Source organism: Amaranthus tricolor, chromosome 2 (assembly GCF_026212465.1).
Source record: "Amaranthus tricolor cultivar Red isolate AtriRed21 chromosome 2, ASM2621246v1, whole genome shotgun sequence".
NCBI lineage: Eukaryota > Viridiplantae > Streptophyta > Magnoliopsida > Caryophyllales > Amaranthaceae > Amaranthus > Amaranthus tricolor.
The window spans coordinates 22,727,255-22,745,477 of record NC_080048.1 but is presented as its reverse complement, the minus strand read 5'-3'; the positions used below and the strand labels follow the sequence as shown (position 1 = coordinate 22,745,477).

Genomic DNA, 18,223 nt, shown 5'->3' with positions numbered 1-18,223 from the left:
ACCTTAGATAATAAGATTTGTTATTTTAATATGATCAATACAATTGATTTGAAAACATTTAACTTTTATTTAATATATGACTGAATTTCATAATTCAAAAGGATTTGAGTCTTCCCTTAAATATTAATATAATTAACTTGTATTAAAATAGTGATTTTTTCACATCCTCATAAATTCTCCATTGATTTAATTCCCAAGTATTTTATTTTTAAGCATCCTAATCTCTCCAGGTTTGTTTATGAACTTAGTACTTATGTTAGTAATTTTCCACATTTTATTTTATTTTTATTTTCATTTCAAAATTTGAAAATACACATATTGAAAGTAAAATAAAGATAAAAAGTGCAAAACTACTAACACAAGTATTGAGTTCATGAACAAAGTTGTATAAGAATGCTTGTAATTTTATCGTTGGTTTCTCGAATATTAATTTGTGTGGGTGAGGATGTCCATGTTCGCTGTTACTTTCTTTGTGTATGGGAATAGACTCCTTGTTTGAATGAAGCACGAATTGAACAACACCGTAGAGAAGATTTGTTTGCAACGGTACCGTCTCTCGAAAATCTTGATACAGATTGAAGGAGACTACAAGCTTTCCTATGGTGATACTTCCCCCACAAAGGTATTTAGGTTATGAGAATGGAAATTTACAACAGGATACAATCAACCACTCCAATCGATTAATACAGACCGATTGAACTAAATAATTATGTGTTTCATGTAGAAAATAAAATCAGAAAAAAATTAAAGATTTTATAGTTCGCTTTTATGTTTCAAGAGAATGAGAGAAAGATGAATCATAAATTATGTTCAAGTATCGTTAATCACTATGCAACGACTCCCATTTATAAAGAAAAGTAGCAATGATTCATCCAAATCCATTTACTAATTATATCTTATGGTTATTAGATTATAATCAAGTAAAACATTAATTTATAACAACACAACACTCCATGAAACAAAGTTTTGATTCACGAACAGAAGCACTGTTTTGAGGTGCTTGAACGAGCACTATAGGTACTCGAACGAGCATATGCAAAATGACATTCTAGAGACTTTCTAACGTGAAAATCTAAAAGTGCTCGAACGAGCAAATAACCAAAACATCAAACAGAAGGTTTTGGAAAAACTACTGGACCAATGAAAGCATGCTCGAACAAGCGAAATAGTGCTCAAACGACCCTTGCTCTAACGAGCACTTGGCTCGAGCAGCTCTATATATATTGCTTCCTTTGTTATGATTATGCTTAGTGTATTCATTACCATATGCCTTAAGCCTTTGGATAGTAACATGCATGCTCTAAATACTCAACAATGGCCAAGTTCTCTAATGAGCAACGATAGTTGGGGCCAGGGAAGGTAGTTTATTTATTATTTTTTGTTTTATACAATTTTTATTTTAAGGTGTCTAATGTTATTTATTATTTAATAAAGAAAAGTCATACTTCAAAATAAAACACTAAAATCATTCCACATGGCCATTTTTACTTGTTCATATGAGGTGCCCTTTTTCTTAAAAAATAAAGCTTACATTTTGCATTTTAGATATAAGCGAAAAGTGTAATTGTGGTGTCCAAGGTGGAATTTTTTAATCATTTTTTTACCTACATAGTATTTAAAATATTTTATTAAATTAACTTATAATTTTCAAGTACATCAAATGATAATGTAGTATATTCACTAATAACTGAAATAGGATAAACATGACACAAAACAAAAATAAATGTCCTGATTACAAATAAACAATCATCATAAATAGACAATTGTTCCGAATAAAAGTGGTGAAGAAGAATGTTGACTAGTGTGTATGTATATTTTTTCCACACAGTTTCCAAATGCCCTGATTAAAGCAATATTTATATTAGTAAACAAACTTCAACAAAATTAATTTTAACAAATTTATTGGAATTGAGAGTTTTCCGCAAAAGATACTATCTAATATCTAAATACTACAAATGTATGATTTAAATGACAGTAAAATATAATATGAGCTATGTTAAAATAAATTCCTTTAGCAAATTAAATTTTATACACACGGACGTAAATACCAAGTAAAATAATAATAAATTTATTTTTAAGTGATAGGAGATACTCTTGAAAAGGTAATATATATAGTCCTTTCATTTCGATTCTAAGTAAAACCTTGCCTTTTCTCTTTGTAGATTTCAATAGAAGGATGAGTCAAAAGAATATTTTACATATTTGTGGTGTAAGAATATGTGTTTAAGGATGAGATTGAAAAAGTTATTTTTCTTTCATGAATATCAATTGGAGACTATTTATTTATATCAATTATTAATAAAACCTCAATGTAATCATAATTAATTATTTGAATTTATTATCTTACAAAATCAATGCATAATTTATTACAATCTTATTTTGATTACATTGTTATCTATTCATTGCATTCTTTGACCATTTAATAATTTAATACTAATAGCAGGTAATATGTTGTACAATCCAAAATGATATCAAATTCTTAAAATGTATTAATTTAGATAGATACTTTTTGTTGCTTTGTCCTTAGGAAATTATCTCAAAACTTGATCGCAACTCATTCATATCAAATTTTTGGGGGAAAAAAATTTTCTATTACGCAATAAATTATTTAGTGTGCACATCATCCATTAAAGGTTATAAGTTTTTTTTAATAATATATAAAGAAATTTATCAGTTACGTTCTTTAAACGCTTCACAAAAATATGCATATATTTAACATAAGAAGTTTAAATTCTTCTGGGATGTCATTAATTAATTTAATAGTACAATATAAGTATATATTGCAGAGTTTTTACATATACCAAAATTACTTATTTTTCTTTTGAAAAATAAGCTTCACATATATTTTTGTATTTACAAGGTAGGCTAAGAGTAAAATGATACCTAGAACCTTATCTGAAAAAATTGATACTTGCTCTAACACACACAAAACTCGATTCTCAAGCTCTTTATATTTTGTTTTAATTAGATGTCTAGATTCTTGTTAAAAACTTATCTAGATAAAGGCAAACTCATAGGTTATAGTAGGCATGGCCACGGTCCGGGTTGGGCCGGTTCCGTTCCGGTTCTGGTTCCACCCGGTTCCGGTTCCATTTGGAACCTGTCGCGACCGGTTTCGGTTCCACCCGGTTCCAAACGGTTCCTTGGCGGTTAATGAGGCGGTTCTGGCGGTTCCAACTCACGGGACGGGCGGGTCGGACCATCGGTTCCATTTTTATTTTTTCTTTAAATATTTATATAATAAAAAAATACTATAATATTGTGGACGTACCTTTGATGATTACTTGATTATTAGCGAAATTCATTGCTTGTCAAGTTTCATCGTTATTAAAATATTTACTAAAAAGAATGAAAAAAATAAATTAATAAGAAACGAATCAATGATAATGTCGTTAAAGATGATTAATAAAAAAAGAGGGAGAAAATGGACTTGAACCTAGTACCCAAACGAATACTAAGCTGCCTACGTATCCCGAAGGAATCAAAGCCCACGAAGTTCTTTGACATACCTTTTATTTATAGTTGTTCAATGTTGATTTATCGTTGTCCGATTGATCCTATTCGTCTTTGTCATCATCATCTGGTTGGTTAGATGCTTCCGCTGACTCTCCTCCTGACGATGATGCAGATGTATCCATCATCATCCATGGATCATCATCGTCGTCTTGATCATCATCATTCCTTAGTCCTTGTGTTCGAATCTCCGCTTGATCCCAATCTTTCTTGCAAACACATATTTGAATACTATGTGGAGCAAGACGAGATCTCTTTTCGTCTAAAACTCTTCTACCTGCAGTAAAAGCAGACTCCGACGCAATTGTTGACGCAGGAATTGCAAGGATATCCTTTGCAATTCTCGATAAAATGGGAAATTTTACAGATTTTTCTTTCCACCACTCTAAAATATTATACCTACCTTGGTCAATTTAAAAGTGGTGTTTAAGATAACTATCTAATTCTAAATATGAGGTGGAGGGTGAAGAAGAAGATGATCCTACAAAACTATCATCTTGACTCATTATATTAGCTATTACCGAATTATAATAAAAGGGACGTGCCGAAACACTAGCACGCCTAGACGTATCGCGTTTTGGGTTATATACACTAGCGTAATAATCATAGAGTTCTGCTAAAAGTTTTTTACATGTTCCAACATAATTATGTACATCAGTAGGCGGGCGATCTAACGATTGGTAGTAAAATTCTATTACTTTAGTAAGGACTTCAGTTTTAAAACATGGGTCTAAAATGGTTGCCATTCCATAAATATAAGGAAAATCGAAAAAATATGCCTTCCATTTTTCCATCATATCTGCAAGAATCGGCTTCAAATATGGGTTAGTATCATCATGCGTATGTTTAAGGAGATGATAAAAAATAGTAATACGCTCACTTATTACTAAGTGAACGTTCGGTTCATAAACATATGAAAAACTCTTAGTTGCGTGGTCATACGCTTCTAATATTTTATGTACACCTATAGCTAATTCCCAAGTGTCATCAGCTATATAGCTATCTGTACACTCACTATACAGTTGTGTTATAACTGGACGATAAGCAATCGCCTTTCTTAATAAATCGTTGGTTGAGCCCCAACGTGTAGGAGTATCTAATGACCAATACACTTTTTTTAGTTGATATTGGTCACATAATTGTTTATATCGTCTCTTTATCTTTCAAATTCTAAGCCACTTCACTATATCTCTAATTGGATCTAATAAATCGCTTAATTGTTTTATACCTGCTTGGCAAGATAAGTTAACTATATGCGCACAACAACGTATGTGTAATAAGCAACCCCCAAGGATAAAACTAAATGCAGGTTCGTTAAACAAAAGTTCTATACATTTAATGTTAGCGGTTACATTATCAGTAAAACAACAAAATATCTTATCTAATAAGTTCCATTCTCTACATATTTCTACTAATCTATATTTTATGTTTTCACCGGTATGTCTTTCTGGCGTTGTCTCAAAAGCGATTATTCTTTTTTGAATAATCCAATTTTGATCTATCCAATGTGCTGTTATACACATATAAGATTCTAAATGTGGGGGAGCAGACCAAATGTCAGTTATATATATTTATATATACATATATATATATATATATATATATATATATATATATATATATATATATATATATATATATATATATATATATATATATATATATATATATATATTTACATATATATATATATATATATATATATATATATATATATATATATATATATATATATGTATGTATGTATGTATGTATGTATGTATGTATGTATGTATGTATGTATGTATGTATGTATGTATATAGAGGATCAAATAAGAAGGATGAGAAGGAGCTTATGTAAGATTTGAACCTACATCCCCAGTGCAAAAGTAAGCACAAATACACAGTGCTCTACCAAATTGAGCTAGTAGGCTTATAAATAATAATACACAATCAGAGTTACTATATGCACAAATCAAGGTACTATAACATTGAAAGATGCATATAATAAATTAAAAGCTAATTTCATTCACAATACAAAGTAATACAATCTGTAGAAAGCATTTTCCTTAATTCAAAAACCCTAAATTTTAAAAATCATTTTTCCTAATTCGAAAACCCTAAGTAAAGATTGTTATGGGGAAGAACATATCATAAGTAGTAATGTTCTCTCTCCAGCAACAAAAGCTTCCTAACCATACTCAACTACCTATTCTCATGGAGTTAAGCATAATTTAAGACATGAAGCACACATTCAACATTTGCAATCAAGCATCTACCTATTCTCAAGAAGATGTCTTAACTTTTCAGCATAGATTATCATTAAAAATCGACTCTCGCCCTCAATTCAACGACGCTACAACATGATAGCAAAATCCATCTTAAACCATAAACAACACAACCAAAGCAATGGTAAAGAAAGCAATTCAAACTACATTCATGGTGATAATGCCTAGCCTAAACCAAAACAAACTACTTACTCATACTCATATTGAAATTGTAGAATGCAACAAGTCAAGAATCATAGATGAATAAATTAAGCTAGAGTATCCTAAAGAGATGAAAGCAATATAAGTTGAAGAACTACAAGCTTAAATACATGAAACTAAAGCAAACAATCAAGAGAACTAAGTGACATGAATTGATAACAATATAGCAAGGATTGAAGTTATTCTTTTGAGCTCAATCTAAGGATGAACAAGATGAATTGATCATTAAGAGTAATACGTTCCAAAAGCTTTAATAATAGTACATCAATGGTTGAAGAATCCCAAGTTGCAAAACATTACAATAATGGACGAAGTAAAGATTGTATTTGGAAAGTGAAAATACTAGATTGAATTGAAAGAGAAATTATGCTAACACTAATTCTTAATTGGAATGAAAGCAAAGCTATAAAGAATACATAAAAATTACTCAAGATGAAAGGTGAAAAACTGAGATTAAAGCTCCTTCTTCCTCTTCTCTATTTATAGGCTTCAAAAACAAGTGGGGGTGGTGGTTTCATGATTGCTCCACCACCCCTATGTTGCAGGAGGGGGGGTGCCATCCCTAGTGGATAAGATAAGGTGGCTGGCAGTCTTGGCAGCATGCAACTTTCCATTCTTCCTTTGACCTAAGACAGCCCCTACAGAATAGTTACTTACATCACACATGTTTTCAAAGGGGATGTTCCAATCCGGCGGTTGGATAATAGGAGCAGAGATAAGAGTCTATTTCAATCTGTTAAAAGCTTCAAGGTAATCGTTAGTAAACAGAAACGGGGCATCTTTGCCGAGGAGCTCAGTTAAAGGCCTAGCAATCTTAGAGAAATCCTTGATAAACCTCCGATAAAAACCAGCGTGACCAAGGAAACTTCTTATTCCCTTAACATCATAGGGAGGAGGTAAACGCTCTATGACCTCTACTTTCGCTTTATCTACCTCAATGCCCCTGTTGGAGATAACATGGTCTAACACTACCCCTTGTTTTACCATAAAATGACATTTTTCCCAGTTTAGGGTGAGGTTTGTTTTGCAGAGACCGAAGGGCATCCTTTGATATGCAAAGGTCCCATAGGGACAAGTAAAAGTGGTCGTTTCCCGATCATCTAGATGGACAGGGATCTGGAAAAATCCAGAGTATTCATCTAAATAGAAAAAATATGAATGGTTTGCCAAACGTTCCAACATCTGATCTATAAAAGGCAAAGGAAAATGATCTTTACGGGTTGCTTTATTCAATTTTCTGTAATCTATGCACATTCTCTAACTCGTAGTTGTTCTAGTGGATACTGACTCACCTTTATCATTATTTATAACAGTCATGCCACCCTTTTTGGGCATTACCTGTACGGGGCTAACCCACCTACTATCAGAGATAGGGTAGATTATGCCTGCGTCAAGTAATTTCTGAACCTCTTTTCTCACAACATCTTTCATATTAGGATTCAATCTCCTTTGAGGTTCTATAGATGTGGCATGATCATCATCATCAAGAAATATTCTATGCATGAATAAAGATGGACTTATACCAGTGATATCATCTATTGAATACCCTATGACACTCTTGAAGTTTTTAATCAATGCAATCAATTGGTCAAGTTGGGTATATTTAATTCAGCATTAACAATTACCGGATAAGTTTCATTTTCTCCTAAATAAGCATATTTTAATGAAGTGGGAAGGGGTTTAAGATCTACCTGAGGAGGCGTGGATCGCTCTTGTTTAACCGTCAAAGAAGCCTCCAAAACGGTCTCCATCATTGGTTCCATATAGAAATCTGGTTCATCTAACAGCTTCTTCAAACTTGCGGCTTCTTAGCGCCTTCCATGCTCAACTTCTTCTAAGATTGATCTCAAAGGGTCAACAACTCCAACTGGAAATCTTACTGATCTATCGGCTAGCTGCAAAGACATCCGTGTTGGCTTGATCTCCGCATTGATCCTCTTGCATAAAGACAGCGGCATGATACTCACACTAGCTCCCAAATCAGCAAGTGCTTTATTAACCAAGACTTCACCAAATTCGACTGGAATGGTGAAACTTCCAGGGTCAGCTTCTTTTTTCGGCACCTTGCACTCTAAGATAGCGCTGCATTCTCCTCTCAATGTTTCTACGCCTGTTTCTAGCAGCTTCCTTTTGTTAGATATTACCTCCTTCAGAAACTTTGCATAAGAAGGCATCTCCTTGATAGCATCTATGAAGGGAATGTTTATTTGAAGCTTACTCAAAACTTCTAAAAACTTCCCATATTTTTCTTCAAGCTTGCGACGCGCTAATCTTTGTGGGAAAGGAACAGGAGGTACATTTACATCAGTGGTGGACTTCTTTCTCTTCTCTGGGGAGGTGCTGGTTGTTCCTCCTTTTCCCCTTCATCAGGTGCTTCTTCCTCTATTACTACCTCTTCTTCTTCATTCTCAACAACAAACATGAGGATTATAGGTTATGCCGCTTCTTAGTGTAACTGCATTTACATGCCCGAAGGGGTTTTTCTCGGTGTTGCTTGGCAACTGTCCACTGGGTTCGGAGAGGTTGCTCAATTGCTGCGCCATTTGTGCCATTTGATTATCAATGATTTTGTTGTGTGCTTGAATCTGCTAGATGACACTAGAAGTATCAGCATTAATCTTGGACTTAGTGGCAATGAAGTTCTCCATCATGGACTCCAAATTTGATTTTTGCGGTGAGTTTTGTGGTGGAGATTTTTGAAACCTTGGGGGTTGTTGGTTATATGTTGGTAGAGGTTGGTGATATGATGGTGGGTTCAATGATGAATTGGGATTTTTATATGAAAAGTTGGGATGATGCCTCCAACCTTCATTATAAGTGTTGGAGTATGGATTGAACAGTGGCTTCCCTTGGTTGTATACTGCATTAACTTGTTGGCTTGATGATGATTCTACTGCTGCACACTCGGATGGGGAATGACCTTTGATTCCACACACTTCACAAGCCTTTAGTGTGTTCCCTACACTCAACTGGTCCATCCTCCTTGACAATGCGTGGACAGAGTTTTGAATAGCAAGTAATGCATCCACTTCATATTTTCCACCTTTCTTGGTATTTCTTTTATCTCTCCAATGGAAGTTCGAGGACATTTTCTCGATTATCTGCTTGGCTACCTCGAGGATTTTGGCCATCAATGTTCCTCCACCTGCAACATCTACTAAAATTTGTATCTCGTCCCTAAGAGCCAGTCTGGGATTCCATGGTGCAAACACTTCCTTTGTAGCCCTTTATATCTTTCCCAAGCCTCGTATAATGCTTCACCATCATCTTGACGGAATGAGGTGATATCATTACGTAGTTTAGCAGTTTTGGCTGGTGAAAAGAATTGAGCAAGGAAAGCCTTAGATAATGCCTCCCAAGTGCAATACTTGTTTGGACCATAAGATCTTAACCAATCTCTTGCCTCCCCACGAAGATGGGGAAACAAATCAGCTTCATTTGTTCATCAGAAATCCCTTGATATATCTAGGTGGTCGTTTGGAATCTTCATCTCAGTGCCGGCAAATTGATTTTGAGCAATGAATTGAAAGAAAGCTGGTTTGATCTCATAATTTGCAGCTGTGATGGTTGGTTGAACAATACTCGACCCTAGATTCCCATTAGGCATGGCATATTCCCGAAGGGACTTTGGGTGTTCTACCATCATATTTCGTTGTTTCCTTTTCCTTCTTCTTCTCCCAATTTCAGGATTTATAGGTACAAGATTTTCTTTTCCTTGAGAGCTAGTTTGCAAACACTACACTCAAAAATCGGGATCAAGTGCAAAGTGAAGAGAAAAATGAAAACAACTCAAAACGATAAAGAACAATGAACTAACTAATCAAGAAAAAAAATTAACAAAGTCGCCACTCCCCCGCAATGGCGCCAAAAACTTGATCGGGGATTTATGTCCTTCAATAGTAATACCGCAAGTGCACGGTGTAGCGTAGTACGTCTGCAAGTACGAGTCGAATCTACAAGGAGTGGGGGTTAAGTTAATAGTGTCTCAATCGATTAGTGTGTTCGAAAACGTATAATATGATGTTTGTAGATAGAAATAATTAAAACAAGCAATTAAAAATACTTAATGGAAACAAATCATAAAAGTAAATAAGGATACAATGAACTAAAAGCAAGGATAAAATGATCAATAAACTAAGAGGCATAGGCTAGGCTTTCTCACCAAAGTATTGTTTACTAAACATTAACCTAATGTCATGGATATTTTGTTATGGGGAAAAACGTATCATAAGTACTAATATTTTCTCTCGAGCAAAAAAAGCTTCCTAACCATACTCAACTACCTATGCTCATGGAGCTAAGCATAATTTAAGACATGAATCACACATTCAACATTTCCAATTAAAGCATCTACCTATTCTCATGGAGATGTCTTAACTTTTAAGCATAGATTATCGTTAAAATTGACTCTCGCCCTCAATTCAACGACACTACAACATGATAGCAAAATCCATCTTAAACCATAAACAACACAACCAAAGCAAAGGTAAAGAAAGCAATTCAAACTACATTCATGGTGATAATGCCTAGCCTGAGCCAAGACAAACTACTTACTTATACTCATATTGAAATTGTAGAATGCAAATAGTCAAGAATCATAGATGAATAAATAAAAGAGTATCCTAGTAGATAGGATAGGGTGGCTGGTAGTCATGGTAACAGCAATTAGAAGCAACAAATATGATTGGACCTCGAATGATGCTTTTAAAAAGATCGCACTATTGCTGCCGCCCATTTTACTCGACCCGAGCGAATCCCGCGCGACTAGTCGAGCCACCTTCATGTTTAACATCAGAAACGTCAAAAATTGGATAAAATGTAAAATTCAGCTCCGCTCAACCCGAGCCATTGTGCTTGACCAGTCGAGCGGATGTACTGTGCTTCTGAATTAAATCCTGCTGTTAATCAGAAGTTTCTGGAAATGTGAATGCATTTGGCTCGACCCGAGCCAACTTGCTCGACTGGTCGAGCGAGCGTCAGATGTGTAAATCTCAGCTTCTGACTCGAGCAATGCTGCTCGAGCCACCTTGGCTCGAACCTATTTTGGTCGAGTGGATCTATTTTGGCTTCTTTTTGTCTTGTTCTTGTGGCGTGACTCATGATGTTTCACTTCTTTGAGCCCTTGGTGTTTAGGTAAACAATGTATGCAACCAAAAGGGCTAGCTTGTGCTCAGTGTAGATGATTAGATCCTGAAATGAAAAATGAAATACCAAAGCAACAAAACAAGCGTAAAATCCAATAAACTAATGCAATAACATGTAGTTTCCTCACGCTAAACAAGCCACTTATAATGGTAAAAATAAAAATAAAATGTAGCTAACACTAATTCTAAAAAAATTTCCCAATTCGAAAACCATAAAATACAACAAAAAAAATAAATAATAATATTGTAATCTACCAATTTATGAATAAAAAAACATATTTACATATACCAATTTATTATGAAAGATTACTACAACGCAATTGTTTCCCCCATATCAATAACCCTAAAATTAAGAAAAAAGAAAGATTTAATGCGAAAAAAATCTTGGGGTTGCTTAAACAAACTAATGTATGCAATTGGTGATCCGATCAAGGCTAACAATGCTACGGCTAAAAGGAACCGAATCCAGTATGCAAGATATTTGGTTGAGATGAACAATAACGAGGAATTTTCGGCATCCTTAATGTTCAAGAATGAAGATGGGATGATTGTACAATACCCAATCGAATATGAGTGGAGACCAATTAAATAGACCTCTTGTAATACCATGGGCCATGAAACTCAGAAATGCTCACAGCGTGCTCACTTGAAAGGGTACAACAAAGTTAAGAAGGTATGGAGACCAAAGCAAACTACCGCACCTCATAGTAGTTCAAGGAAAGAAGTCATGGAAGGCAGTGAGCAAGGGGGTCAGGACCAAGCCTGAGCAAGATATGAAACCATCAGCTGCAAGAAGACACAAATGATGACAAACAGGGGACTGATTTGAGGGACAGCCACCAGGTAGCTGATCAGGTACAAAGGGGAAAGGACGATGCAACTCCTCAGATGTTAAATGAACAAAATACACCGTTCATTACGGTGAGAAGAAGGCAGAGAAGCAGCGTGAAATATGCTCAGCCAGAACAGACGATGCCAACAAGTAACAACTTTGAAAACGGGTCAAATGAAGAGGGAAGGAATGGAAAAAACCATGATGGGAAAGGAAATGACAACCATGACTTAGATGGACAACATTGTAGCATGGAATGTTAGAGGGCTCAACAGGCCCAAAAAGCAGAGAGAGGTGGCCAACTTTCTGCTTAATCACAAGGGTGGGCTGGTTGGTATCCTAGAAAACAAAATTAAAACGAAAGGCTTTGCTAATATGTACATGAATATGTTTCAGGGATGGTGTATTTCATTAAACATCAAATCTCATAAAGGGGGTCGGATCATTGTGGCGTGGATTGACTCCCACTTCACTGTTGACATAATTATTACCTCGCCTCAATTGATTCACTTTAGAGCAAAAAACTCCACTCACAAAATGGAGTTCTTTTGCACCTTCGTGTATGCCTTCAATGATGCAACGGAGAGAAAACAGCTGTGGAATGATCTTAGAGCAATTTATGAGACAATTCAGGGACCTTGGATCGTTTCGGGAGACTTTAATTGCCCATTAAATCCTGAGGACAGAATTGGTGCCGCTGTGAGATGCTCAGAAATTGCAGACTTTAGATAATGCTTGATGTACTGTGACTTATTCGAGTTGACTACTACTGGATGCACTTTCACATGGAGTAATAAGCAGGATGATGGAGATAAAGTGGTCTCTAAAATTGATCGAACATTTATTAACGCGGCTTGGCTAGACAAAAAACCAGAGTCCTTTGTGAATTACCCACCTCCGTGGTACTCAGATCATTGCCCTGGGATAATTTCATTTTGTCATGGTCATGCCTTGAAGCCAAAACCTTTTATGTTCTTCGATATGTGGTGCAAAGACAGTAACTTCATAGAGGTTGTGAACGATGTTTGGAAGTGGCAAGTTGAGGGGTACCCATGTATCAGATTGTCCAGAAGCTGAGAGCCTTGAAGCCAAAAAAGTTGAATAGTTTGGCCTTTAGCCACATTGAGGAGAGGCTTCTCAAAGCTAAGCAAGAGTTTTTGGGCATCAGGGAACAGATTCACAACGGGGATTTAACAGAGAACAATATAAAACAGGAATTGCAGATGGCTAACCATGTAAAAAAGGAAGGGGACACAAATTCAAAATTATTCCACCAATGTATAAAACAAAGGCGACACCAACAAAAAATCCTTGAAATTACTGATCTTGATGGGCAGCTTCAGACCTCTTAGGAAGGCATAAGAAAAGCTTTTGAAATCTACTATGTTGAGCTTCTGGGCACAGCGGCCAAGACCAGAAATGGAATCAACAGGGAGATTTTCAGGATGGGAAGGTTAATTTGAGAAGACCAGGCCCAAACTCTGACCCAAGAGTTCACAGATGATGACATTAAGGAAGCTCTGTTCTCAATCTCGGGTTCCAAAGCTCCAGGGCTCGATGAATACAACAACACCTTTTTCAAAGAAGCGTGGAGAACTATTGGAGGTGATGTCTGCTCCGCGATCAAAGATTTCTTTAAGCATGGTAAACTTCTTAACCAAATAAATGCCACTAAACTCACGCTCATTCCTAAAGTACAATACCCGAGGAATGCGAGTGAGTTTAGACCAATAACCTGTTGTAATGTATTGTATAAAGTCATCTCTAAATTAATTTGTAATAGATTAAAAATAGTTCTGCCAGAAATTATTGCTCCTAACCAAGCAGGGTTCGTGCATGGAAGGAAAATCTTTCACAACATCAGTATTGTCCAGGACTTGGTGGGACTCTACAAGAGAAAGTCAACCCCCCCCCCCCCCCCCCCCCCCCCGTGCTGCATGTTGAAAGTGGATATACGAAAAGCTTATGATTCTGTAGAATGGGAGTTCCTTCGAGAGATGTTGGTAACCCTGAACTTTCCACCTAAGTTCATATCCTGGATCATGGCATGTGTGACTTCTCCTTCTTTCTCCCTAAGCTTGAACGGGGAACTACATGGGTTCTTCAAGGGGAAGAGAGGCCTACGGCAGGGGGACCCCATGTCTCCTCTGCTATTCGTCATTTGCATGGAATACCTGTCAAGGCTGTTGGAATATGCACAGAATCAAAAGGGATACCAGTTTCACTACAGGTGTAAACCTCTAGCCCTGAACCACCTAGTCTTCGCAGACGACCTCATACTATTCTGCAGAGGAGACTATGAGCCTATCATGTGGAACATGAGAGCTCTAGCTACCTTTGCTGCTGCCTCTGGTTTAAATGAAAACGCGGGCAAATCAGCCATCTATACTTGCAACATGAAGGAGGAGGTCAAGAATAATATTTTGCATGAAACAAGATTTAAGGAGGATTCCCTTCCTTTCACCTACCTTAGAGTTCGGATAAGTGCCAAAAGGCTGAATATGGATGACTGCCAATTCCTTATTGAGAAAATTATCACCAAACTGAGAACCTGGGGGGCTGAGAACTCTATCTTATGCCGGTCGAGCTCAATTAATCAACACTGTGCTTCTCAAGCTCCACACTTACTGAGCATCGATATTTGTTCTCCCGAAGAAAGTCATAGATGGAGTAATCGCGGCATGCAGGAATTACTTATGGGATGGTAAAGCTAGCAGTAGTAAAACTCCCCTTATTGCCTGGGACTTAATTTGCAGAGATAAAAAAGAAGGGGGTCTAGGATTTAAAGAAAGTCATGCGTGGAATGTAGCCCTCCTAGGAAAATATATTTGGAGCGTGGCAACTAAAGTTGATAACTTGTGGGTAAAGTGGGTCAACCATGTCTATTTAAAAGGAAAAGATTGGAAGAATTACACTCCCAGCTCTACTGTTAGCTGGTATTGGAGACAGCTCACTCATATCAAAGATACATTCAGAGGAGGGTACAGCAGAGACAGATGGACTTTTGATAGTAAAGGCTACTCTGCAACAAGTGGCTACAAGTGGATATGGAAAACCCGGGAGAATGTGCCATGGGCCAGTTGGGTCTGGAATAGAATGAATATCCCAAAGCATAGCTTCCTGTGCTGGATAATCATGTGGGGGAGATTGAATACCAGAGATAGGCTATCCAAAATGGGAATCCAATGCGACACTATATGCCCGATGTGCGAGAGGCAAGATGAATCCATAGAACATCTATTTAGAGAGTGCATTTATATTAAGTGGTGCTATGAAATCCTGACAGGGAAGTTAGATTTAACCATCCCACAAGGTTCCATGCAACAGCTTAGCTCTTGGCTACATAAACCCACAACAGGTTCCTTCAGAAATAAAGTCATCAAAACCATTGTGGTAGGCCTCTTATATCAAGTTTAGAGGCAACGGAACTCTACAATTTGGAATAGGTATATTGAGAGACCGGAGAAGATAGTCAAAAAATTAACCCAGGAGGTGTACCTGAGAACCCATATCATTATGCCAAAGAAAACAAGTCCCAGGGATAAAGAATGGCTAGCAGAATCTAGATCAGAATTCGAGATTGTGCTGGATCTAAGATGGAGCTGTGCAGAATCTGGAGCTGTACCGTTATCCAGGAATCCTATGCTGTGTTTTGACTTTTGTTTTGATGTATATTTTGACTAAGTAGGTTCCACTACGTAAATATGAAAAGGAATTTAGGAGGATTAGATTTTGGTACATAGTTAACTATGTTCTGCTTGGTTTGTAAAAGGCAGAACATATTTGCCCAAGAATAAGGGGCTATAGCTAGTAGCTAGATAGATTCAGTTGATTTTGCTGGTACCGAGATAGTGCTGCAAAAGATTGCTCCTCCACTCTGTACCCTTCCTAGAAGGTAGCCTAATGGAGGTAAAAGATACATTAGCAATATTGGGTTTGAAGCCTGCAGGGCGGAACTTTCAGTGTACAGTTTTGATATGATTAATATTATTACCTTTACACAAAAAAAAATCAAATTTAACAATAAAAAGTCACTCAAAAACTTACGTGATTGTCAGCAATGAAGATTTAAGTTTCTTGAATTGATTAAATTTCGAAAGAAGATGAAGTTTTTTTACAGTGATTTGTGAAAACTTTCTTGATTGTACAACTAATTTACTATTTGTACTAAAAATAGTACAAATGTCTTGAATACATTGATAATCTCAGGATTTTTTTATAGATTTTTTTGAAGAAGATAAGGTTTGTAAAGATAGAATGTTACTTATGGAAGAAAGAGAAAATATCTGATTGCACACAATTTTTTCCCATAAAAAATGATTCATCTCTATTTTATTTCAGCTGTTAGATCTTCCCAATATCAATGGCTCCAAATCCTTCTCACCCTTCTTATATTGATACTCCTTCTCAATGGATCCCTCCCCTATATATATATATATATATATATGTAATCATTATTATTTTTTCATATTTATTATCATACAAAATTGGAGCATAATTTATTATCATCTTATTTTGATGAGATTTTGATCTATTTATTGCATCCTTTGATTATTTTGTGATTTATTATCAATGTAGATGATATATTGTACAATCTATAATTATATCAAATGCTAAAAATGTATTAATCTATAGAAACCTATTCATTATATCATCAAAAATATGGACAATTATTATCATTTTTTTTATGAAATTAGCTCAAAACTTGATCGCAACTCATTTGCATCAAATTTTTGGTGAATATGATTTTCTATTACAGAATATTCAACAATATAATTTTTGAGTGTGCACACGATCCTATTTATTTGTCAGTTAGGATCTTTAAGCTTTTCAAAAACTATATGCACATTTTTGATGTAATAAGTTTTATTTTTTTGAATTTATTATCTTACAAAATCATTGCATAATTTATTACTATCTTATTTTGATTACATTCTTATCTATTCATTACATCATTTGATTATTTAATAATTTATTGCCAATTGCAAATGATATATTGTCTAATCCATAATGATATCAAATGTTAAAAATGTATTAATCTATAGAAACCTTGTTATTATATCATCAAATTTATGAACATTTTTTATTTCTTTCTCCTTACGAAATTAGTTCAAAACTTGATCACAGCTCCTTTATATCAAATTTTAGGAGAAAAAAGATTTTCTATTATTTCAACAATATAATTATTGAGTGTGCACATCATGCATTAAGGGTGGTATATGTCTTTTTAATAACATATAAAAAGTTGTCAATTAGAATCTTTAAATTCTTCACAAAAATATACATATTTATAATATAATAAGTTTAAATTTTTCTTGGAAGTCATTAAATTTAATATTGTATAAGTAAATATTGATGACGTTTTTAAAATTCAAAAATTCATTTTTTTCTTTTCGAAAATTAAACCCATATATATATATATATATATATATATATATATATATATATATATATATATATATATATATATATATATATATATATATATATATATATATATTTGTAAATACAAGGTAGGCTAAGAATAAAGGACTAAGTGAGAATTGTAACTTAGGACCTAATCTGAGGAAAGTGATACTTTTTTTAACTTAGACAAGACTCGATTCTCAAGCTCTGTATATTTTATTTTTTATAAATTATTAAAATATTACACTTTTATAGATAAAAAAATAATTTCTCGTTGAACTTTGTCGATAAAATTCCAAGACTTTTTCAACCCTCAACACAACAAAATGAGTTAATCAAGGATTTTGGTGTGTGGAAAATGATGGAGAAATGTTGGAATGCAAAACTCAATTTGAGAAGACCACTCTATGAATTGGCAAAAAGGGAATGAAAATAAACAATCTAAAGACACTGATAATGGGAATTGGAAAACAATCCTAGATGGAATATACAAGATTATGTTGTATGGAAATGGTCAGGAAATGGTGTTTTCTCTGCAAGAAGCTTACAACAGAAAACAAATGAATCATATAACCCTTGCTTGCTTAATGTAGTTACCAGCTTTATCTGGAAAAAGTGGCACCCCCAAGGGCACAAATAACACTATGGCTTGCGCCTAATGGATGATGGTACTACAATAGTAGGGGATTTCGGGGGTACTACATAGTGAGTGTGGAAATTTCATAACCTCTTGGATTAGTTATCTATGCTTTTTTGTGTCGTTTAGAGCATAAGGCGTGAAAGAAATAAATTAACTCAAACTTTTGTATGAGATGGTGTCACCGAAAGACGTGTTTTATGAATGGGTTAAATAGCCTATC

At 35.0% G+C, this 18,223-nt stretch overlaps 1 protein-coding gene across 1 annotated transcript; it reads left to right on the top strand.

Annotated features, from left to right (window-relative positions):
• The first annotated feature begins 13,894 nt into the window (after window positions 1-13,894).
• LOC130805624 (uncharacterized) lies at window positions 13,895-15,374 on the top strand. Its single transcript, XM_057670406.1, has 2 exons — window positions 13,895-14,538; window positions 14,645-15,374. Exons 1-2 carry the CDS (start codon window positions 13,895-13,897, stop codon window positions 15,372-15,374), a joined length of 1,374 nt encoding a protein of 457 aa, XP_057526389.1.
• Window positions 15,375-18,223: the final 2,849 nt, after the last annotated feature.